The sequence below is a fragment of the Castor canadensis genome, chromosome 2 (assembly GCF_047511655.1).
Source record: "Castor canadensis chromosome 2, mCasCan1.hap1v2, whole genome shotgun sequence".
NCBI classification, from domain to species: domain Eukaryota; kingdom Metazoa; phylum Chordata; class Mammalia; order Rodentia; family Castoridae; genus Castor; species Castor canadensis.
The window spans coordinates 166,322,341-166,347,349 of record NC_133387.1 but is presented as its reverse complement, the minus strand read 5'-3'; the positions used below and the strand labels follow the sequence as shown (position 1 = coordinate 166,347,349).

General features: G+C 40.0%; 1 protein-coding gene across 3 annotated transcripts in view; it reads right to left on the bottom strand.

Moving 5' to 3' along the window:
* Window positions 1–827: 827 nt before the first annotated feature.
* The window catches only part of Snx19 (sorting nexin 19), a 38,210-nt gene continuing 14,028 nt past the window's right edge, over window positions 828–25,009 (bottom strand). For 2 of the 3 annotated variants that reach the window (XM_020184661.2, XM_074066327.1), the window contains 3 exons: window positions 5,009–5,193; window positions 3,764–3,851; window positions 828–2,785 (listed from right to left, as the gene is read on the bottom strand). In XM_020184661.2, the coding sequence (XP_020040250.1) occupies window positions 2,653–2,785; window positions 3,764–3,851; window positions 5,009–5,193 (406 nt within the window). In that variant the 3' untranslated portion in view covers window positions 828–2,652. The remainder of the gene's footprint in view (window positions 2,786–3,763; window positions 3,852–5,008; window positions 5,194–25,009) is intronic. The other variant, XM_020184662.2, reaches the window with a different exon arrangement.

Sequence of the window (25,009 nt, the reverse complement as noted above, 5' to 3'; positions counted from 1 at the left end):
TGGAGGGGGAAAATGAGAAGTTGCTGTTCAGTGGGTAAAAAGTTTCAGTTATGCAAGCTGAAAAACTTCAGGTATCTGCTGTACAACATTGTGCTGCTTATAGTTAGTGAAAATGTACTGTGCTACTTAAATTTGTTCAGAGGGTAGATCTCATGTTTCTTTACAACAATAAAAAGTTATCTTGTAAATTGGCAACTTCAAAATTGTAAATTGGGTAGCGTGATTAATTCAAAAATTTGTAGATGCTCCTATGCTCAGATTTAAGAATATTGCTTCCTTTTAGGTTTTGTGAAGCCTAATGCACAAACATGAAAATAAACATGTGGGTTATCTGTCATGATTAAGTATAGTTTTCGTGAATTTAAATAAGTAATAGCAAGAGTCACATTTAGAATTTGATAAAATAACACAGCATCTCTCCCTCTTTTTTATGGAGGGGTTATTAAGAATAGAAAAGTCATTTCAAATACTAAAATTCTGACTTAAACGAATAAAACTTAGTCACAAGTATATGGCAAAAGGAACAAACAAACAAACAAACAAACATTCTGGGATAGTGTAGGCCCAGTCCTTCATTGCATTTCATCACACTCCCAGTTGGGAGTCTCTTCCTGACACCTGTGGTTCACTTCCAAATGTTGTCTCGAACATGACAACCAAACTTGGCAGGTTTTTTGCAAAACCAGATGGGTCTTGATCATTTCCTTAGTGATATCTATTATTTCCCTCCTGGGTAGAAGGGCGTGAGGATAGCTTATCTTTTTGGGGCAGGTGGAGTAGAGGTGGAGCCTCTTATGTAACATGAAATACAAGAAAGTTCTTTGGGCTGGAAGTGTCAAAAGATTCCTTAGAATTTATTGCCACAGAAATTTCATGGTGTGTCAGATCATCAACTTACTGAATTTGTGCCACATCTGAACCAGAACTGGGAAGATTCAAAGCGGCAGTGGTGGCTAGGTACATGTGAGAGGTGAGTTTGGGGAGAAGGCAGCAGAAACCAGGGCTGTCCACCTCTACTTACTCAGAACAGAAGACCCCACACTGAAGAAGCCATATGGTTTGGCTTGAACCCACACTCATGAGATACCTCAGCCTGTGAAAATCTAAGGTAGAAGATTTTTAAGTCACTGTCGCAATCAACTTTTAAGGCCAGAGGGGTCATGAGACATTTCATTTACCTTCTTACCTTTCAGCAAGAATAGCACACCCAAGCCTCGCAGTTGTATCAGAACACAGTTTATGATTAAGAGCCTTCGTGGGGTGGGGGGGGAGGTAACATAATTTCACTTTTTTCTATGAGCAACTTTAATTGTGTGCTTGTCACCTGCTTCAGGATCTTCAACAACCTTGACAAAGTTTTTGATGCCCCAACCATTGTCACTGGTCTAACTCCAAGGCCCTCCTCCAAGTGGGAATACCTTGTGGTCAGAGCACCCAGAGACAGGTGTGATGCTAAGGGCTGGGGGTCACACATGGTCTCCAATGGTGCCCTGAAAACATCTTTTGACAGCTATTCACATATCTAATGGGCAGCGGCACTCTCCTTGTGATTTCTTATCTGCCTCCTTTCCTACCAGCAAATCCTCTGAATTGTTCCATGTTTCTAGCAGACACTATAATTTGACATAGAACCTCTGCCTTCATGGCTAGATCATTAAGGACTAACTTGTTCCTTAAAGACTACAGCAAGTGAAAGCAATTCCCTGTAAGTCCACTAACATTATGTGTTTGGACTAAAAGTTTCCTGTCGAAGACTTGTGAACAGAGGCACTTCGTCCCCTGCGCTGCTATTCTTTGGGCATTTTCAGCTATGGAGCAAGCACTTTCCCTTCTCTTTTGAAACAATGAGGCCTCATATGTAACTTATCATGTGATTTCAAAGATAGTGGGATGGTCACAAATTCAAAAACTCAATGGTTCATGGGCAGGGGTTGGGAAGAAAGCTAACGAATGAAACCTGTGGTGTAATCCCTTTCAGGAAAGAGTGTGAAAGGTGGGGTGGAATTACCAGAAGCCTGGCAGTTTGATGTGAAGCCTTCAGGACAGGCAAGGTGTAGCCACTCAAGGAAGCAGCCTTCTTAATATCCTTTATAAGGCTGCTGTGTTGGAAAATAGCTGATGAGTAAGAAGTCCTTTGAGAAATATTTTCCTTCCCACTTCAGGAATTGTTAGGAAATAAGAGTCTGGCTTTCAAGAGAAGACCAGAACGAATTCTCAGTTTCCAGGAAGGAAAAGCTCAGGAGATTGTTTTCTCCTTCAAGGGCATCTGGCTCTAGTTTTTCTCCTGTCTCACCCAAGAGCTTATGTTGGTGGAATAGGCACAAGTTTGCACAGGGCAAGGCTGCAATCTTAGGGAAGGCTAAAGGCGCACATTCCTCTACTTGGAGTCCTTTCCCAAAGCAAATAGGACCTAGCCACTAGCAATAATCCAAACACTACAACAAAGCTATGGAAATGGATATGCATGCATTGGTACATATATCCTCCTGCCACTTGCTATAAAGGAAGTAGAACCAGAAGTGGGAGGTGGGGATGAGGTGGCATGCTGAGCTGTGGCCTAGCTTCAGTGACACAGGTGAAATGACTGGTCTCTGCGGTGGCTGAGTAATTCTCCTTTCCCAGCCTTCAAAGAATGAGTGAATGACCCCCCAGCTAAGGAGAAACACTGGTCCTCTTGGGGCTGCCTGTGGCATCTGAGGCAGAGGGGGCTGTGGCAGACTCTTCAACAGAGGCACTGAGATCCAAGAATTCCAGGATGATGTCCCCAAGGCAGTAGATCAAATGTCTGAAACAAATGGGTGGAACAACTTTGAGTCGAGTCTGGCTCAGCCAAGAAACACAAGATCCTGTTTATGACATTTACCTTCTGTCCCCACTCACCCATTTCCCTGAACAGCAGTAGTTTGATAAAGCATCTGCCATGAAATAAATGGTTGTTGAACTACTAGACACTACAACACCAACAAAGGAAGAACAGTACTCGAGACAGATTTTTATAAACTGCCCTTTCTCTCTACACAGTCACATTAGCACATTAGCAGTTCTCTGAAGAACTGGGAGGGGAAATCCTGTGATGTTAGATTACTGACTACTGCTACTTTTCATAATTAAGCACTTAATTTATAGGCTATCCTACATGCAGGGAGGCAAAGCCAGTACCATAGGGGAGGGGGAGTTAGGAGATACAGTTAGGTTTGGGGTAGGGTTTCAGAGAGAAGTACAAAGCACTTTGTACTTTCTAAATGCATTGTAGCCAAAGGGATGGTAGTCTGCCTCTTTTAAGTTCTTCTAGCAGTCTTCACCCAGCATTCTGGCCCTTCTAGACAATTCTAACCTTACTATCTGTCTATTTCATATTCAGCAAAGACAACTCCTAGTCCCAACACTAATCACAGCTTTACTGTAAGGTCAGGAACTGATGTTATGTTATAAGTTAACAGAGGCTGGGAGAGGTTGGTAATAATAACTAACACAATGAGCGAGCCTGGAGGTTAACAGGGCATTTTTTAACAACTCATGTGGGGTTTGCATTGAGTTCAATCAAATACAAATAGGGCTCATCCAAAAGGAGCTTACTACCATGGAGCCAACTTGTTCAGAAGCATGGTGACACAGATTTTACTTAGCATGTGCAGTCAGGGGTGCAGAGAATGCAAGGCAAGTGTGCAGTCCCATTCTTCTGAAAGAGGGCTTTTCACTTGTCTACTTGAGACTGCAGATTGCTTTACTTGTATTGATGGTGGGTACACATGCTCCAGCCTACCTGTTGATGAGGGGCTGCTGTAGTGACTCCAAGACTAGACTCCAGCTCAGTAGACACTTGTTTACCCCCAGGATTTCTACTAAAAAATCTGATGAGGAAAAAAACAGATAGGATTTTTGTGTTACCACTGAAGCCTCAGAATTTCAGAAGATTTTCTCCCAGGATCCTGCTACTTACACATATGGGTATTTCTTGCATATCTCTAAGTCAGAAGCCAAAGTAAATCCTCAAAAAACAGAGAAAAGTCAAAAAAAATATGTTTCTTTAAGTTAGGTGTTAAATAAAAATTGGCCTCAAGAAATAATTTGGCAGAAGCGATTGAGGAAGTGGCTTGGATAGAAATAAGGAAGGCCCAAAGCATTCCTTGGTATTAGTTTATGTCAGGGGACCCCATGGTCTGAGTTGGGGATGTTGACTTTTTATATCTCCTGAAACTTAAGCTCATCCTGGAGGGAGGGTCCTCCTGTTACAGCCCTTAGAGTGTGTGTGTGTGTGTGTGTGTGTTGGTGGTACTGGAGTTTAAATTCAGGGCCTTATGCTTGCAAGGAAGGCACTCTACCACTTGAGCAAGAGAATATAAAAAGGGGTAAACTTGTTCAAAGTACAAGTAAAAAGTATAAATTACATCTATGCAATTACCACAAAGGAATCCATTGTAATATTAATATATGCTAATAAAAAATAGAAAAAAAATAATTTTATGACCTGACACAAAAGTATAGGCACCATGCCTAGGGTCACAGTTTAGGAGAAGGCTAATAAGGACAGTAAAACTGTCTCTTCTGTCCTCTAAAAACAACACACAGGAAAGAGCCTTTTTAGATTGCTAAGGACCCCATTTATCACGTGTGAGTTCTGTAGGACTTGTCATGCTCTTCCCTGGTCCCAAAACATGAGTTGGCAGAGAAGCTGATGTCTTCACTGCGGGGAATGACTCTGAGACCTGACCCCGCAGCTTCTTCAGACCTGCCTAAGAACCTTTAAACAAAATATCTGTAGGATTCTCCTCTAGTGCTTAGGGTATGGCCAAAGTGATCCATTGCATTCCCTTGCCATCACCTGAGTGAGGGATAAAATAATTGCAGCCCTGAACATTTTCCTGTTAGCCTGAGAAATGGATCAGCAGATTTTGAGTCTTACCACATTCAGGGTCATTTTGCAGGTGGGGAAGGGTGAAGGTAATGGTAGCAAAGTAGGATTAGAGGGGAAGCGCTATCAGTATAATCTGTCTCATTGCCCAATTACCTGGTAGGATGCTCATCAGGCTCTGCAAAGCCTGCTTCTGAGTAGCCACCTTCTGTTCCTGAGTTCTCGTGGGCCGCGGAAGCTTAGGCAAAACTCCACCAGGCCAGATAGATTCTCGAAGAAGCCGGAGGTACTGCACCCAGCGCTGTGGGCATGTTAGGTTAGCCACCTGTACTTCTAGCCACCTTCGGTAGAAGAGAGAAGATAGCTCAAAAATATTGAAGGAAATGATATACCAAAACAACAGGCTGAATGTATATGTCACCCTCCAGGTCTGTATGTTGAAATCCTAACCCTCAAGGGATAGTATGAGGACGTTTGGACTCTGTGAGGTGATGAGATTGTGGGGGCAGAGTCACTGTGATTAAGATCAGTGTGACATTTCTACCATGTAAGGAAATAGGAAGAAGCTATACATCTATGGGCCTAGAAGAGGACCCTAACCAGATCCTTGAATTTCCTAGCCTTCACAACTGTGAGAATGGATGTCTGTTGCTTATAAGCCACAGTTTATGGCATTTTCTTATAACATCCCTAATGGACTGAGAACATGAATCATGTGAAAAATATGAACAGGGCAAAGCAAAGGCAGCACCAACCCCCACAATAGAAACCAAGCCAATACAACTGGAATCACACAATTCAAAGATAAGCAACAGCACAAACAGTGCTGTTTACTGAGTGTCCACTATGAGTGTCATATTGTACTAGGGTTTTTCAGAACAGAATGCAAAAAGAGCCTCAGTACCAAGACAAGAATGCAACTCGCTTTTCAGCTCTCCTCCAGTGGGAAGCATTACTACCTTCTTGATAACCTGAACATGCAGCCTTCAGATTTGAGTTTGGAATTTTTACACAACAATCCCTTAGTCCTCTCCCTTGCCTCCCCAGCATATCCAGTTGGCCTTCAAGTCCTACAACCTCTCTTTAGGCTTGCCTACACCTGCCCTTTGCTTATTACAATCAGTCTACTCCCACAAAGCTTTCTTCTCTCAGACGTTGAAGTCAGCTTTTCTGGAAGGCCCTGTTTAAACCCTACTTTCTCCACAAAAGCTTTCTGAATCAGCCCAGCCAGAAGTTCTCTCCTTCTCTTTACACCTCTTTAAGCACTTCATGCTATAGCACAGGTTTGAAGCTATTATTTTACTTTGGAGTATGAAGTATTTTATCATACATTTATAGCATTATTTCTTCAACTAGATTATAAACACCACAAGAGTTCTGTGTCCTGTACTTCTTAAAAATTTCTCAAAGTGCCTTTCTGCTCAAGACATGTTTGTTGACTGACAACTGTCTTCATTATAATGAGTATTTTTCCATCTGTCTTACTTTCAAACATGTGTCTGCAACTTTGAGCCCAGGTGAAAACCAGGAAGGTGTTTCAACATTATTCTTCATTTGTCCCTGGCATCTTTTCAGTGACATGGTTACTAGCTGAGGTTTGAGACTGTTGAGGCCTCCTTAGTATATATCTCCTTGGAGACTGGCATGGCTATCCTGGTCATGGATGGACCATCAACTACTTCTACTCATGCCCAGATGTCTATGACCACACCACACAGGAGCTCATGCCATTGCTCTTCTACCCGAATTATTTGTCGTCCATCCAAGAGCAGAGGGGGCTGCCAAGGCAAACTTTATTTAACCTCCACTCTGCCAGACAGTCTGCATTCCACTCAAGCTGGGCATTCCAGTCCTGGGGGCTGCAATCCCCCAAGCCCAGGGCTCACAAATGATTCCGAGAATAGGAAGTCTGAAAGGTAACAGCAGGGCAAGAATGCCAGACATCGATGGAGATCAAGAGCGGCACAAAGCTACTCTTGCCTAAAATAGCCATGGCGATTGTGTCTGTTATTATTAGGGCTGCATCTCCTTTTCACAGGGCTTTTCATTCAGCAAGCCTAAGCCACCTGATGAGAGGGATCCAGTAGCAAGAATTTCAGTTCCTGTTTTTAGAAGAGGGTCACCAGAGGGAGGCAGTTGCAATGACCTGATCAGGTTCTCTGGAGGGAAACAAGTGATCCAAGGGCTCCATTCTTCATCTAAAGCCATGTACATTTAGGTTCTAAATTAAGAGAAAAAAGGAAGAGGGGCAAAGCCTTGCTAACCAAAATCTTCAAGCCCAGAGAATCCTAGAACAAAACACATACATCTAGAATTACTTCTAGCTCAGTTTCTCATTCACATATGCATATAATAAGCCAGTTCGCCCTTCTTTCTGTCCTCTGAGGCCAATAATGCCTGTGATTCAAACTCTTCAAAGATATCTCAGCATCCGTGCAATCCTTTTGAGACTAAGCATATTATACAAGAGCAAATTGGGGTACCTCAGCCGTCTTCTGGGCATGTCTAACATGGCAGGAGTCAGAGTCTTGAATTAACATTAGTTAGTTCCTCCAATGGGTACAGGACCTCACCTGCATTATGACAAGGATATCCTCTTTGTTTTCTTCCATGGTAATTTAGCATCTCCCGCACAGACGTTGGGTGTGAAATGAATTTCAGTGTGCGGCACAATACAAATTTATACAAATCGAAAAGAGTACAATTTCCCAAACTCTAAGTGAGAACCACTCTAAGTGGTTGGGAAGAAGAACCAAAGTCTGAAAAGGTAAAATTAAGCACCTGATGAGGAGGATGAGTCAGTGAGTCATATTTGTGGGAACAAATCAGCAGAACTGTCCACGAGGACTAGAACCTGTAAATAACATTAACTATTAATGAAACAAGTCATCGTCAAGCACTGTAATCTGAGGCACAGAGCCAGTCAACGGAAGTCCTAGACTGGAAGATAGTCCTAGACTGCTGGAAACAGGATTTGTGCAAATTGGCAGAAACAGAACAAACTTCAGGTCTACAAAGAGGGACAGAGGTTAGAGAGTGGCTTCTCTGCATAAGGTGCTACAAAGTGTCAGCTTTCCTTATCTTTTTCCATACCCCACAGGCCACATAGTTGTACCACATGTGACTTAAACACTCACTCTTTGCAGAATTCTCCTGTTACCCAGGTTCTTCCAGCCCTTCCTCCTCTTAAAAAACAAACTCTTTCCCCTAGACCTTTGGGCTCAGCCTGATGTTACTTCCTAGCCTTAGGAAGCCTGTGGAGAATAATACGTGCAACAAATCTTTCTTATGCACACAGTTTCTGAGGGATGGTATCTTGTTATGAGCCATCAACATTCCAGTTCATGAATAATGAACACAAAGCCAAACCAAGAAAATTCCAACCACAACTACCCTCTCTCAAACTGCTCTGCTCCTCATACACTATAACTGCTAAAATCTGTGAGCTTGTAATCTAGCTTTATAGATACACTTTATCATTCCATACAATACCTTTTTAAAGTTGTAAGTGATCAGATTCAAGAACCTGGAATTGTTTGGCTTGCCTGACATCTAGATAGAAACAAATGCCAGCAGGCTCTTGGTAACAGTGAGGAGGGTGGGGATTTCTTCATCCAGTGATCTCTGCTCTCTATCCCTGTCTTCCCTTCCTTTTATTTTGTCATTCTTCTCTAAAGTAGAGCTTCATATGTACCATCATTTCTTTTTCTAACTATATTACAAACTCCCTTAGTCCTTCTGGGCTCACTCAGAAACTGAGCTAGAGGTGGGAAAAAAAAGATAAGGTGTAGGGGTGTTAATAGGGAATGACAGACACCCTTACCCCTTATGATCATCTCCCTTCCACTCTATGTTTCACATGTCATCTTTCTGTTCTTAACACAGGAGTGAGAAGATTAAAAACAGATCTGGGGGGTTACTATACCCTAAAACTCCCTTAAGTCACAAGAGCATTTCTAACATCTGTTTCTGGAATCAGTTGGCACCATTTACTCTTTTTTTCTTTTTTTTTTTGAGACAGGGACTTTAGGGCTTTGTTCTGTACCCCAGGCTGGCCTTAAACTTGGATTCTTCTGCTCCTGCATTCTAGTGCTGGGATTATAAGCATGTTCCACAAAGCTCTGCTTACTTACTCTTAGGCTAACAGAAACCTAAAGTTTTAAGGTGAATACACATGTACACATGTATACACATCCCTAACATACTATAAATTACTTATAACAAACCACTTACTAAATATAAATGTTAGTGTTTATGTAATACAAGATGCATGAGGTAAACATGCTAAAATAAATATGGTAAAGAATAGCCCCACGTACCATTGGTTTTATTTTCCATCACTATTCTGGTTCTCACATTTGATTTAGAGAGATCACTTCCTATCATTCTACCTTTATACTAAAGGAAAGGAAAGGAAAAACTCAAACTAGGTTTGTTCTATCAAGCCATCTCTAAGAGATTCAGGGCACATGGAAGCCTTCCTAAGGGGCCAGAAATCACTAATAACATGACAAAAAAACCAACAATCTGACACTGAGATATTTAAGAGCTGTTCTTATTCCAGGCATGGAAGAAGGGAGGATGTAGAGATTAGGGCTTGCCATTACAAGGGAGTGTGTGCTACTCCATGTATGTATCTATAGCTGAAACAGCTATAGATAAAGGAATGAAGTCGCGGCTAAAAAGGAGATGGTTTAATACCAGGGCTTAAGATGGTGCTTCAAGGTTAGCACAAGGTCAGTTCCCGTAAAAAAATAGCAGAATCAAATCTCACAAGGGGAGAAGATTTCAGAGGCCATGTTTAATCCACACAGCCAAATTTTCTTACTTCTCTTTCTAAGAGACCTGCCATGGATAAGGGAGTAAGGGTCCTGAATCAATGTGGCTTAATGGGGAAGCGACAGAGAGGACAGTAAAGTCATAAAATAGAAAACAGTCATAAGAAAAGTAACAATATTCTAAAAAAAATGCCTGATGTGGTCTAAATAATAGAAAGTAACAAGTTCATTCCTTATGACCTGTTTATCCACTAGTCTATATCTCACAGACAAACTAAGCACAATTATGTTTCAACTGCAGCTTAATGTATCAAATAAAGTCTAAGGAAAAAGAGAGAGACAAAGATTATCAGGTTGAAGCTGACTTTAATAGCCTGTTCTTGTGTTTATAGATAGGATTTATCACTTGGGTGGGCATGAAGTACCTAACAAGTGTTGACTCTGTTACCCTGAGAGCAGGGTGTTCAGCCTTGGCACTAAGGATACTTTGGACGGCTAATTCTTTGTTATGGGGGCTGTTCTGTACATTATGAACATTCAGTGCATCCCTGACCCTCTACCCTCAATTAGATGCTAGTTGTGACAATCAAAAATATTGCTAGACATTGCCACATGTCCCTGATGAAATGACTCCAGCTGAGAATCACTGTCTTAGACTTGGGGTCTTTGGGATCTTATGTATCAGGCTACTTTTGCAGAGTTTTTAGTGTAGTGTTTGTATCACAATGTTCTTCAGACTGTAGGCTGGACATCACTAGCAGTTATGTTTCATTGTTTGTAGCAACATTTCAAGAAATCTATCTAGAATAGAAAATTCTATTAGAATTTTCTGGTTAGAATAGGAAATACGAAAATACATTATATGCTTTAGACTTTCTTCATATGTATGCATGCTTGTATCTATGTATAGTAAGGTATGTTTGTGTATACCTGTGTGCATGTCTGTACATTTGCAAGTGTTCACAATAAGCTGCAACATAAACTATTTCTTACTGTAGACAGAAGCTTTCGAAACAGTCCAAAATCACTGATAAAATATAAAAGGTTAGGAATTCTGAGAGAAGGAGAAAAAGTCCAAGCCACATTTTAGCTTCCTGGAGACAGGGTCCACCTGCCTGTACTCTACTTCCCTGTGCCCTATAAAATAACTATGGTGGCATAGCCCATGAACGAGATAGAGCCTGGTCGCTGGCTCCACACACTATTCTGAATTTTGGCTTATTCATTCAGTAGCACTTCTCTAGAGGGAAGGAGAGAAAGCAGGTCTTGGGAGGTGGGTAGTGTGGATTCAGGAAATTTCCCATCAAACAAGTTGCTTTTGCCAATTTTACACATGATAAAAGTAACACTTCTCCTCCCCCTGATTCCTTTCCCAGGCCTTTGTCTTCCTGCCATGTCTCTTTCTTGTATTTATAGAGCCCCCCTGTCAGCTCTCAGCTCTAAGCTTCTTGGTCTCATAACCAACCAGACCCAAGTTAACCAGCTGTGTCTGAGAAAGTTCAACACTGCTGCCCTCTGACTGTGTATCTAGGTCACCATCCTTTCCTGCTCTGTGTAGGAGAAGAATGAGGAGGAAATGAACTCCAAGGGCAAGAAACTTTAGCTTCTTTCTTCCAATGAGTTGTGAAATCTTAAGTGGTTCACAGTGCATGCATGATTTCTTCTTTGATTTTTGTTTTCATGTTTTAAATCATGGATCTATATCTCTGAAATATAACCACCAAGAGAAGACTTAACTCTGCTTAGCACCACAATTAAGAGTCTTTGAGATTCCTACTTTTATACTGAGGTACAAACAGTTCTTGTTTTTGATTAGTAATGTGTAAGATACTGATGTAAGATTAATATGCATTAAGAATTCCAGGATTCTTAATCAAAGACAGAACTTTAAGAAATTATCTGTTAAACCTTAGAGGTTATCTTTTTCAATCTTACCAATTCCACACATTAAAACACCGAGAAATAATAAGTGTTCACAGCAAATGGCTTATAGAACATACAACTTGAGAGTTTTGAGTTGGAAGGAAATTTAGAAGTTATCTTATCCAACTTCCTCCTGATGCAGACGCCTGCCCAAACTCTGTAGTACAGAGAAAGGCTCTGGGGCTATGACACCAAGAACTTCTGGCTTTTATCTTAATTCTGCCACCCATTAGCAATATGATCTCAGGGAAGTTGCTTAATTACTGAAAAGGATAATTTTAGTTTCTGAGAAATGCTCCTTCAATATTGGCAATTTGCCTCTGTTCAATTTCTTAGTCTTTGGTTCTAGTTTTACCCTCTGAAGTTAACAGATACTAGGTCAAATCTCTCCCAAAAGACACTACTTGCATTTTTTAATTCAGCTATCATTTTCCCCTCGTCTCTCTTCTAAGCTATACATTCTTGATTCTACCAGCCTCAAAGTTGGGTACCCATCAGACATTCAATAAATGTCTGATGAATGAAGGAGAGAAATGGACAATTCCCCATCCTGGTTCCACCCTCTGGGTATGTGCTGCTTTGTTACTTCTCTTAAAATAGAGTGCCCAGAACCAAACAAACCTAACCTAAGCTGTGACCTGGTCAGCAGTTGTGTACAGGGGATTAGAGCCTTCCTTGATTTACATGCTATACTTCTGTTAAGTTAGCCTAACGCTGTTTTGGCTTTTTGGCACACACAAAGAAGCACTGGCTCATAATGCCTTTGTAGTCAACTAAAACCATAAATCCACAAAAGTGTATTTAAGAAACATGCACGTGCCCCTAGGTTAAACCTAGTCTTGCCCTCTGTTATTTGTGCAATTAAAAAAATCTAAATTCTGGTTTATAGTATTTATTTCTAAAAAATTCCATTTTGCAGTTTTTAAATATGATTATATCTGTTTACAACTGAAGCCACAGTGTGTGTGTGTGCCATGGCTTTCATTCTTTTGCCTCAGTCCCTGCCTTCTGCAGTTGTGCATACTCAGTTCCACACTGGGCACTTGGCCTGGAGCAGACTTTCTCTCCCTGTGTTGCACTTGCTAATACAATTCTGCCTTACTTTTTACAATATGATTCTATTTGTGAGCTACTGAAATCTCAGCACCTTCCTACCATCACCCAACTCGGAGTTGCTTTCCAGCTGTGTGGGTGCCATTAGTCTCTCATCTTAAACTCTTCCCCATTTTTGTAACTTTCAAAAATTATCACTGTAACTTTCAAAATCTTTTTGAATATTGCTTTTTTTGTCATCCAAAATATTTATTATTCCTCTAAGATTGGAGCCATCTGAAAAATTACTAGTGATAAAACTGAATAAGATATGAGTAAGAGCAATGCTCCATCTCTAGAAATTTCTTCCCAGGTCAACATTGTTTATTCATTTTCTTATGCTAAAAACACTCCACTAGCCATAAATCAGTTAAGAGAACTATCTAATCCAGGTCACAGAAGTCCATCTTGTCCATATGCATATTATGGTAAAAGCTTGTTGAAATCCATACATGATGTAACTACCAGTGGATTCCTTTTATTTAATGGTCCCATAATCCTGTCACAGAAAGAAACCATGCCAAATCACTCAGGACCTTCTCCCCTGAACCCATACTGCTTTCTAGGGCTCACTATTTTCCTTCCTGAATGTTTACAAAACATCTATTTCATAACCTGCTTCAGAAATATCCAGATATAAATGTCAGGGTCTATAACTTTTACCCAATTTTTAAAAGGTAAGATATTTACCCATCTCAAACCCATCTCCATATGGCTGTGTTCTTAATGACCTTAGATCTTTAGTAGTAAATATAAATTCTTTCAGTTTCATGGACTATAAATTCATCTAGGCCAGATACATAAGCAAGAAAATAGGTTAAATGTTCCCTTATTATTTTCATTCCTATTTTAGTTTTCAATTCTACTTTCATCATGTACATTTAGTTCTTCTAGATCATTTTCCTTGAGAAGAAAATAGATATTAAATAGCCTAGCAAACAGTAGACCTATTCATTTTTTGCTGAATGAATAAAATGCTTTTTCAATGTAACCAGTTAATACTATAGTGTATATCTCTATTTACCTATATATATTTTTTGGTTGTTTTTTAAAAAAATCTTTCCCATCTAATATTTATCAATAACTTCAGCTCCTTCTGAGGTTAAGTTTACTGGACACCATTCTTATTAACACTACTGCTACAATACTGCATTACTCAGACTGTGTTTCCTCTCTCTCAGACATAGTCTACAGACTATGTGGTACTGGGGTTTGAACTCAGGGCCTCACACTTGCTAGGCAGGTGCTCAAGCACTTGAACTACTCTGCCAGCCCATCCACTCTATTTTTAATATATGTTCACCTAAAATCTGATCTTAGTTACCTATCCTGGCTTCACTAATGCTGATTCTTTCCCTGCCTCACTGAATCATGTGTTTAATTTGTTTATTCATTTACTAAATATATACTGGTTGAGTTTTTTGTAAGTGCCAAAATAAGAACATTGCAAAGTTTGAGGGCAGGGATTGGATTTAACTGATTCTGCTATCTCCTTGAGTATTTACCATAATAATGCTAACCACATAAGTCATCATTCATATGAATTCTGTTCCAAAACTTTCAGGGATACCTCTGGTACTAAAAATTTAAGTTCATTTGTTATTACAGCACATATAGCAATATTATTTTTTTATTTCATTCTGTTATGGTCCTCTTTGAATTCTAATACCTCTTATCTACCTCTGAGTCAGCTGTTTTCCACAATATCAAGCTTTAAAACTTCAATTTTTTTTCAACTTCTCCCTCTTCACTGAATTGATATTCTTTCTGCTGTCAGTGCGCAGAAAACACACATTCCAATATTCAGAACAGAAAAAATTAAATAAATAAAATAATGAGCTTTTAATTATTCAGGCTTATGGAGGAAGATAATGATAGATTAAAAACTATAGACAATATAGAAATCTTTGTATTTGACATTCATATACATTTATATAAACATTTGGCTATAAATATTAGATTTACTTTCCTAATGAGCTTTGTTTAGGTTAATAATAAAATTAAAACATGGGTCAATACAGCAGCTGTAGGGGAGATGTAAGGAGTATGCTAGTTAATGTCAGTGATACAGAATGAAGCATTATTCATGAGTAATCCATGCAAAGGATTCACACCTAGTTAATCTATTACTCTGGAAGGAAGAGAGGTAGAAGGTGAAGGAGTGGGTCAACCCTGCTTCCTGCCTGCCTTGCACACTATAAATCCTAGAGAAGAGTGACAGCTGCCAGCAGCCTATGTTTTTGTTGGTTTTCTTGGCAAATAGGACCGAGGACAGAGCAGATTGAAAGTCAAACAAAAGTAAAGAAGGGTTATATAAGGACTGTAAGTCACACTTGTATCTTAGAAGTGCCGTTGATGGATGATGGTACAGCATCAAATTGGCTGCAATTCAGTATTTGAAACTAGCAAGAAAAGAAAGGAAGGTACCAGAATGGAAGAAAAACACCAAAATCTAGGTCAGGTTACCTTTCTAGAAAATGCAGAATGAAAGGGAGACACTTGCAGAGTTTGTGTTCTTGAGATTACAAAGGGAGATCTCTACCTGGTTGTTCCAGATCTGAGCACCATGATATTCTTAGGATTCTAATTTGAAAGTTTATTACAAAACCTAGTGTATCTCTGAAGGATCAATGCACTGTAGTACAAATCTGAGACAATCAGACCTCACAGATTTTAAAAAATAAAATGAAACTGTCACAAATGCCTGTGAGTCTGGCTCAACCATTCACGAGTTGATCAAACTGAATTTTTGCTTCCTTCTTTACAAAATAGGCTAATTCTTCTTTAAAAAATTCTTGTTGGTGGTACTGGGATTTGAACTCATGTTTGCTAGGCTGATGCTCTACTTACCACTGGAGCAATGCTCCCAAGTGTCTTTTCTTTCTTTCTTTTTTTAAGTTATTTTTGAGATGAGGTCTCATGTTTTTTGCCTGGGGCCAGCCTGGACCATGATCTTATCTATCCTGCCCACATAGCTAGGATTCTAAGCAACACCACCATGTCAGGATTGTTGTTGAGATGGGATCTTACTTATTTTTTGACCTAGTTGGCCTCGAACCACAAGCCTTCCAATTTCTATTTCCCGAGTAGCTGAAATTACAGATGTGAGCCACCATGCCTGGCTAAAATAGGATGATTCTTGCCTGGTCTCCTTCACAAAATTATCAAATGAGAAAAATGAAAGCATTTTTGAAAGTGCTTGGCTGGGCATGTAACAGACAAAAAGACTTCTTTCAACCCTCTAAAAAAATTTTACCTAGTCCAGGGAGCACTAAATAATACCAGAATTCTAAATGAGCTTTGCATTTCATTCCTTAATTGTCCCATTATAAAACTTCCTCTCTTCTCAGCTAATATAGGAATAGTAAACCATTTGGTCCATTTGGTATTGAGTAACAGGACTGGAGACAGACCCTATGGGGTTAAGGGCAATAGAAAAACTATTTCAGAATCCTTCCTAAAACTAGACTTGTATATGCTAAACAATGACACTTCCATTGCAGAGACTATATGACCCAAACTGTGTCTCCTCTCCTTTGCCCCATGTGAACTGCAAGCCTGGGTCATTCTCAGTCCCCAGGTAGTTATCCTGAGCCCGTTTCTCAGCACCTAGGGAAGGGAGGTAGCTGGAGAAGATAATTAAAATGACTACTCATTTAGAAGAAAATTGAGTCTGCTAAAGGGGAAAGGGCAGGGAAAGACTGCTAAGTCCTTAATGCTGGAGCACGAGAAAGAAAAGCAAGACACAAAGGAGGGGAGAAAGCAGTAATTTAATGGTTGTCCAGACAACCAGAGCCCCTATTGTTCAGAGTGACTTTAGCTCACAGGGAGAGCTCCCAGCTTTGCTCTCCATAGACCCACCCACAGAAGAGGAGAATGGGAAGGCAAGTGGGGGAAGAGGGAGAAGTGCTAAGTAATTATGTGCTCTCTACCCAGAAGGAGCTGATTTTCTCCGAATATTAGAGCTACCGGCTTTAGAGTATGTTCAGTCATGATTTAGAAGAGAACTATCTGGGATTGTATTAAATGATCAGCCGAGGAACACTCCAAATTGTGCTGTGAAAATGGCCACAGGAGGCTGGAAAAATACCAGCTTAAGAACAAAGGATAAATATAAGAAAATGTCCAAGACAAAGAAGCAGAAAAAAGAGTGGGGGCAGGTGTGGAGAAGGAAAAGTGACTATAGTGGACACAATCACCTGGTGTGAAAGTTATACAAAGGTGTAAGTTTTGTTTCCCATTTGTAAGCCAAATTTCAAAATCTTTCCAAGTATAGGGTCACCTATCCTGATACTAAGGGCATAAGGACAGAGTAGCAGCAACTCCAGAATCTCCACACAGTAGGAACTTGGGAATCACCAGCTATGGTCAGAAAACACAAAGAAGCCATAAATAAAATTGAAAAAAGAAAAAACAAGCCACAAGAGGAGGCTGTTGGGGCACTTATCTCAATGCTACATTTACAAAGCAAACCTTGTGCCCAGGAGGGATTAATTCAGTCCCCCAGGAAATTGGTGTTATTTATTTATTCTTTTGGTGGTACTGGGATTTGAACTCAGGGCCTCATGCTTGCTAGGCAGGCACTCTTACCACTTGGACCATTCTGCCAGCCCCTCAGGAAATTCTTTATTTTTGTCATTAATTAGAACTGGACTACCGTATACTTCCTACCAGTTCATCATTCTTGCATCTCCATTCCATTATTAAATAGGTCTTCTTCTCCAGAGGGTACTAGGTGAAGCCTCTAAGGACAGGGTAAAGATCAAAATGGGGCTGGAGGTGCAGCTCAGTGGTAAAGCATTTGTGAGCATGCATGAGGCTCTGAGTTTTATGCTCAGCACCTCAAAAAAACCAAAAAACAAAAAAACAACCAAACAACAACAAAAAGAGAACTGAGTGTTAATATGTGGTTGCTTCTCTAAGATCAATTTAAAAGAGCCAAATGAACTCTGTCTATGGCTGAAGTAACATGAAATGTTCACAATTATAAAACAGGTTAAGTTCACAACATTGGGGCAATATGGAACTGACTACCTACCTTACTAAGATGTATTAGTATATATATCTAGAGCTTTGGCATCCCAGAAGTCCCTTGGTATGGGACTAACTAGATTATAGAGACTACTGTCAAAATTCTTTCAACTCAGGTGGCCTCATAACCATCACAGACTCTCTGGTTCATTCTATTCTGAGTGAATCAGTCCTAGTCCTGAATTTTTAAGGGATGGAATTCACTCTAAGGGGCAACTCTGGCAGGACACACTGCTCAGAGAAACAATAACATATTGAAGACCCATCAAAGTAGAGGGAAGAAGAGTGAAAGATGAAAGAAACTTGGCTTGTTTAAAATTCACTGGCACTATGGAGTGGGTGGATTAGTGGCCTCCAAATCATGGAGCAAGACACAGAATGGCTTGGATACTATCAACACCAGGGCAAGGGACCTATAATTGCAAAACAGGTCTTCTTCAAAGAGGAAAGTTGAATGATGGGTATTGTTTAACCTGCAGCGCCACCTGGTGCCTACAGAGAGAATTCCTGTACTCACTCTCCAAGTCCCAGTAACCTATTGGTCTTCCTGTAATGTATTCTCTCTCTGTCTCTCTGTCTCTGTCTCTCTCTGTCTCTGTCTCTCTCTCTCACACTGTGCTCATTTGGAAAGCCCAGTTTAACAGCTGGGGTTACCCTGTGTTTCTTGTTCCTCAGCACTGCTGAGGAATCCCTGAAGTTCTCGTTAGTGACATAAGGACTGATTCAAGTGGAATAGCACGTGATCTTAACACGTTCATTCATTTGACACAAATTTGGTAAATGTCTTCTGTGTATCAGGCTTGGTGTTTATGATATAATGGAAAATAGGACACAGTCCTTGCCTTCAAGAGTCTTATATAGTCTAGAGCTGTCATCAAAACATGAAATTCTCAGGTTCCTATTTGTTTGTTACAGGTGGGCAAGAGATATTAATAACATGACTTGGGGAACAAAAGGCTCTGGGCGTAAATCTCTCCACATTCTGTTTTTTTTCCTTAATTTTGACAGTGGCCAGTGCTGTACCTCTACTTGAGTGTATGAGAATATAAGAGTATATACCACACCCATAGCTGTGAACACACAATTCATAGGCAGAAAGCAGTCTGTTAGAACCTACCTGTTACAACCTTAAAGAGATACTCAAGTGGGGAATGTCAGTACATGACAGGACAGCTATCAATGCTTTTAACTCAAGTATGGAATAACTGACACCCAAGAAAGATGTCAGGCAGACCATATGCATGGTAGGTGAAACTGCTGGGGCTCCTCCTGGCCCATTCCATAGAGGTCAAGAGCTTCCCTTTAGCATGGTCTAATGGAAGAGGCATGGGACATGCAGCATTCTCTCTTCCCAAAGAGACAATACAAATTTGAGTAAACCCATTACTGCAAAACATTAATTTCAACACCTGTAAAAAATAGCCCAAGTCAATGATTACCTTAGGCCAGGAAATAACCTGATACAAAAAACTTGAAAACTTACTTTGAGTTAACTTTATACCTAGAGCTCCTGTCAAAGTATACATTTTTCTGGAGAAACAGTACCTAGGAAAAGATCAGTCTTAAGATACAGCAAAGCACCAGAGCTTAACAGGAAGAAAAGAAGTTAAGGAGCAAAGGGGAAAAAAATGTAATATCTGTTTCCTAGCAAAATCTTACTCTTTCTGTAATTGTCAATAGGATGTAGAACAAAGACATTTAGTGGAGACAAACCAACCTCTGGCCATCGGGGTTTTAAGAATAAAATCAGATTATGTAGATGGGAATGAATTTATATGCTACCATAAGATGCATATATCCCTGAGACTAGTCAGATGAAAAGCAAGCGAATGGACAGGAGTAAGGCACAGGGAATTTAAAGGGAGGCCAATTCTAGTGGCCAATGCTTTGTGAGGAAGCTTGCACAGGGGAAGGCCGTGTATAGCAGTAGAAAGAGCTTGAGCATTAAAGCCAGGATGACTTATGTGGAATCTTGTGTGTGGCATTTCCTAGTTCTAGGATTGTGGGCAAATTATTTAATCTGAATATAATTTTCCTTTCTTGTAAAAATCTGGAAATATATACTTATCTCATAAAATTTCACATTAGTACATAAAGTATGCAGATGCTTTCATGGTACAGTTAATATGTAATAAATATCAGCTCTTTTTTTTTGTTGTAATTACTTGTGTCCTTTGAGTGGCAGGCCTCAAGTTTCCCTTAAGAAACAACCAATATCATAAAGACCCCTTATCCTTTTACACATGCCCACTAAGAAAGAGGCCCTGAAGTGGACTTCTACCCAGAGAACACCTGTGACTCTGGAGTGACCTAAGAGAACAGTGGAAGAAAGACAGTTCAGACATTCCTAATTGTCCTTAGGGGCAGTGGACATCCAACCTGGTAGCATGGCTCACTTCAATGGCCCCAGACTTTGCTGCAATCTTCTCCTGACCTTCCCTGGGAGATGGTTTGTTCACAGATCTTTTTTCTAAGAAAAGGATTCCAAGGCCTGACATAAGTTCCCAAATTTGCCACTTAATTTTCTCTTAGGTCTACTGCTTATAGCATTCCTTAAACCTATTTTCTTCTTGCTCTGTTTATACTTTCTGAATTTATATATTTTTTTACTCTCCTTTGTCCACAGATCAAAGAACATTCTCCTCTTTTCCCTACTCTTTCTGCCAAGTGATTCCATTCTCACGTCCCTAAAACATACACACACACATACACAAACTTTCTCTCTCCTCACCCTCCCCACCCACTCACTCACTCTTTAACTAAGAAATCTTGATGAAGATGCCAAGAATGTGTCTGCTGCCCTCCTGTCACAGGGTCTGATGCCATCTTCAGGGCCACGGAGAGGGCAAAGCCATGGACGTGGCCATTCTCGTACTCTACTGCTGGCCTGGCTCCTATTTTTATCGTGGCATGGCTCTGGGCATCCAGGCAGGGAGCTGGCCCAGCTCTTCTCATTCCTTTACTCTACATCAGGGCTCCAAAATAATCTCAATCCCTACCTTGGCTGAATTTTCCTGCCCCAAACCTTCTACCATCAGTGGAGCATAGTACATTTCTCCTCTTTCCCTCCAACCCAGACTAGCTAAGTAACTTTCCAATTCTCTAAATCTGACTCTGATGCATGCAGGGATATTGTCAAGTTTCTTCTGTTTTCAGACATGAACAGTTTACACAAGCTAGATTTGTTCCCTGGCTTAGACTGCTACCCCCACCTGCCTTCCTATCCCAAATAAGGAATGCTCCTTGTTACATAATTGGATGTTCCAAGCACAGAAGCTGACATAGGAGGTCAGGCACGCATGCGTGCAAGACTTCCCTTTGACTTAACAATGCCTTTTTTGGGCATCTAACTTATCTTGAGTTCCCCTCCCCCACTCTCTCCACAATATCAACAATCAAGGGAGATTTATAAGCCTGGCTCAGATCACAAATCCTCCAACCTTGGCTTACAAGGAGGGGTCATGAGGTTGAATTTACTCTGTCTTTTTTTTTTTCCCCTTGCAGGCCAGAGAGAGTGTACTTACAATTTGGCAGAGGTCCCTGGAGTCCACGGCAGTTATGTATATAGGTCTTTTAAGGGAGCAAGGAGTGTAAAGGAAGCTGGAAGCAGAAGAATTAAACTTGTCTGCTTGGAAATAATAATGGTGGAGGGTGGAAAATCAGGATGCTTTAAGGAGGAGAGACACCCAAATCTGGTGGCTGTACCATCCCTGGTATCCAAACCGCAGAGTTCAAGATAAGGAGAATAGCGGCAGCAGCCACCTGTGGCACCAACACCATCCATCTTACTCCTTAAAGCACACAACTTAAAGGAAGAAAATCTAAGTATCCTGCAAAAGGATATGACTCAGCTACCTGTGGTTTCAGAGAGAACAAACATATGGACTCCTGGGCAGCAGTCATGGGGACAGTGAGCTCTCATATCACACCCCTTGTGTGTGAAGGCGTGCAGTGGGGAGGGTGCTGCAGTTCTGGAAGAGATCAAGTTCCTAGCTTCTTTGCTTACCAAAGCAAATAAAGCCAAAGACTGACACTTTATAAACCACTTTTTAAAAGTAAAACTGCTGACTTCCCTGGAGACAGTAACATAGGCTGACTTTAGGAGGCAGTGAAGCCCTTTTTAATAAATGCAAGTGTGTAGATTTGGACAGACATTTTGGACTTACAAAGTACCTAATAATCTCCCCTAAGGGAAGGTCTACTACTCCAAGTGAAAGATTTTTGGATTGGCTTTTATCCCTCCAAATTCCAGGGCAAAGATATGATCCTGCGAATTAGAGAATCAATATAGCTGAAACTTTAGAGAAACATGGGTTCAAATTCTGTGTGATATTTATGAATTCTGTGATCTTGATAACAATCCAAGTTCTTTGTAAGCCTTAGATCCCTCATGTTGGAGGTGATAATTACAATACCTCTTCCATAGAGTTTTTGAAGGGATTTAATATAGAATGCTTGAAGTGTTCAGTATGTTCATGAAGAAATCTCTCAATAAACATTTGCTGGATAGCAAATATTGTGAAGCTGATGAGATTTTCATTTCTATATGTGAATGAGCCCTATCTTTTCCATGTCTGCCATACACATGTGGACTTTCTGGAACAAGGCTACAGGCCATAAGAGTTAGATCCATGCAGCATCTGGAGGGGCAACTGTTTTTCTTCAAATACCATGACTTCTTACTTTCTATCTTAAGGGAGCTTCTGGAACACTGCAATCACAAGATTCTTGAGACGTGGCTCAAGAATATCATAAAAAAGATGAAAATAATGATTTGTGGGGAAAGATGGAAGGATGAGATTCTTCATTTATTTCTTGTCTACAGAAACTTTGGGTGAGGAGAGTGCCACCTGGCTATAGTATTATTTTCCTTGCAGCGAACAAAAAACAAAATGGGCTAAGGATAAAGTTTGATAAGCTATAAGTAAGAACATTTTTTATCAGGAAGGGATGTGAGATAACTGAACAAGAACAAAGATCATCACCTAGAAATATCTATGATGAACAAGTATAATAGGTCACAATTATAAGCTTCCCAAAAGCAGCCACAAACTTCTATTCTTGTACAATATCATCAAATATAGTCAGAATTTTCTTGTCTTCCCAAATAGCATTGCTACTCCATTAAAAACAAAACAAAAAACAGAGACCAAAAACAAGAGCAAAAAGTGAAAAGAAAATCAAGGGAAATTCAGCAGCAAGCCCTCTGATTTCATTCATGGCATGGGCTACATATAACTTTTACTAGTTTTCATTTACCAGACAGCTATCTTTTCAGCTAGCTGGACCTAGGAGAAGCGTTAAGGGATGGGTGGAGGAAAGAGAAGAACTTAGCTTGATTCTAAAACTCTTCTCATTAGAATGTATTTTAGTTGCTACTCATGTTGTTAGATGCACCAGTAAGCCTGGAAGTACTACTGACTGATATACTTATCTTGTGCTTGCCTGTACTGAATGGGGCTTAGGTGCTTTACTTTCTGATGTTAAGACTGGGAATGTTCTGGGTGTTGCTTTAACAAATGAACCCACTGGCACAAAATCATCTTGAAAGCTCTCACAAAGTCTTCATTGTTTAGAAGTTCAATTCTGTGTAGTTCAGAGAGACAAACACATGGTGATAGGTGGCAGCAGGTGACTGGTATGGGATAGAGTATACTGATGACATAAGTGGAACTCATTTGGAGCTACTAGCTACAGATATTAGAAACATGAAATACTTTTATCCTTCTTCCCTTTTCTGAAGAATGAATATTAAGACCTAACATTTACTTGATCCTTTGTAATACACCTAAAGAGAAAGATAGCTTTATTAATCCTATTTTCCAGATAAGGAAAACAAAGCTCAGAGAATTTAAATAAAGAACAGTGATCTACTATAATTGATAAGAACTTGGGCTTTGGAGCACCTGGTTGAATGCTGGCTCTACTACCTATTAACTTTGTAATGGTAGGTAAGGCTCTGAATTTCAGTGATCACCTGCATTAAATTGTAAAATATAAAAAAGTAGGGACTGTGTCTGTTTTGTGTACTGCTAACCTGCCCATAGCAACATTTTTTTTCAATGAATAAAGGTATAAAGTCAAAATAAATCCCTAGTTGTATATAGAAAAACAAGTATTTTAAAGTAAAATGGGATAGATGCTACAAATTTGATAAACAAACTTTTATCATCATCAAGCCAAGAAAAAGCTCAGATTAGAGAGCACGACTGAGATACCATACCCTGGCTTAGAAGTTTCTCAGCCTGCATTTGAACCCTGAAAAGGGCCTTGTCTTTTCCATGCCTACTGTGCCCCGAGGCTTGCTTCCCTTGAACAAATGTCCCTACTTGGATTTCCAAGGATGCTTGCTATATGAATTACCAGTTCTTTCTTCAGTGATCCTTCTGTAATTCTCAGGGTAAAGTTATCTCTTCTTTATTTGGACTTGCTCAACCCTTTAATATTTCAAGTTATTCAAACTTCAGGTAAACCTTTTTTCCTACCTCTTAAATATTGACCTCAATCTTTTTGAGTTTTTCATGATGCATTTATGCTTTTATGCTCTTACTGAGTCATTTCTTGTGCTCTTAAACCAATTCATCATATAAATGACTTCAATGGGTCATCAATGATCATACACTACCAGTCTGGGGGAGTTTATATTTTTTAAAATACTTCTAAGATCAACAAAGGGAAGACCAAAAGAGGGAGAGGAGAAATGAAGGCCTAATAACAAAAGTCATATGGAATGAATAAAACAGAAGGGATCTACAAGTGAAAAGGTATTGGGCAGGGAAATACTTATTCCTTTATCAAATATGTAATGAGTCTATACTGTGATCCAGGTCCTGTGTAAGTTGCAGGGATACAAAGCTAGTTGTGGCCCTTAAAGCACAAATAGTCTATAACCAGGTTTTTCAATCTCAGCACTACAGACATTTTGGGAAGGATCTTTCACCACTGTTTGTGGAGGAAGAGCTGTCCTGGATAGCAAGGATGCTATGCAGCAACCCTGTCCTCTATCCACTGGATGTCAGTGAACATCCTGTGTCTTCTTCCTAGCTATGACAACCAAAAGTTTCTCCAGATATTGCCAACTGTCTCTTTAGAACAGGAATGCCCTCTAATTGAGAACCACGAGCTTGGAGAAAATGAATAATTTATATAATAAGTTATGATAAGAGTATTGTCAAAACATTTCAGTGTAGAGAACTCCTTAATTCTAAGGGAAAGTGGGAGAGGATGTCATAGAAAGTTTCAGGGAATAAACAACATTTAATGCTCAGTATTTGAACAGGATTTAGTAGTAAGTCAAGAAGAAAACAAGAAGGAAAGTTGGGGCCTTAAGGTG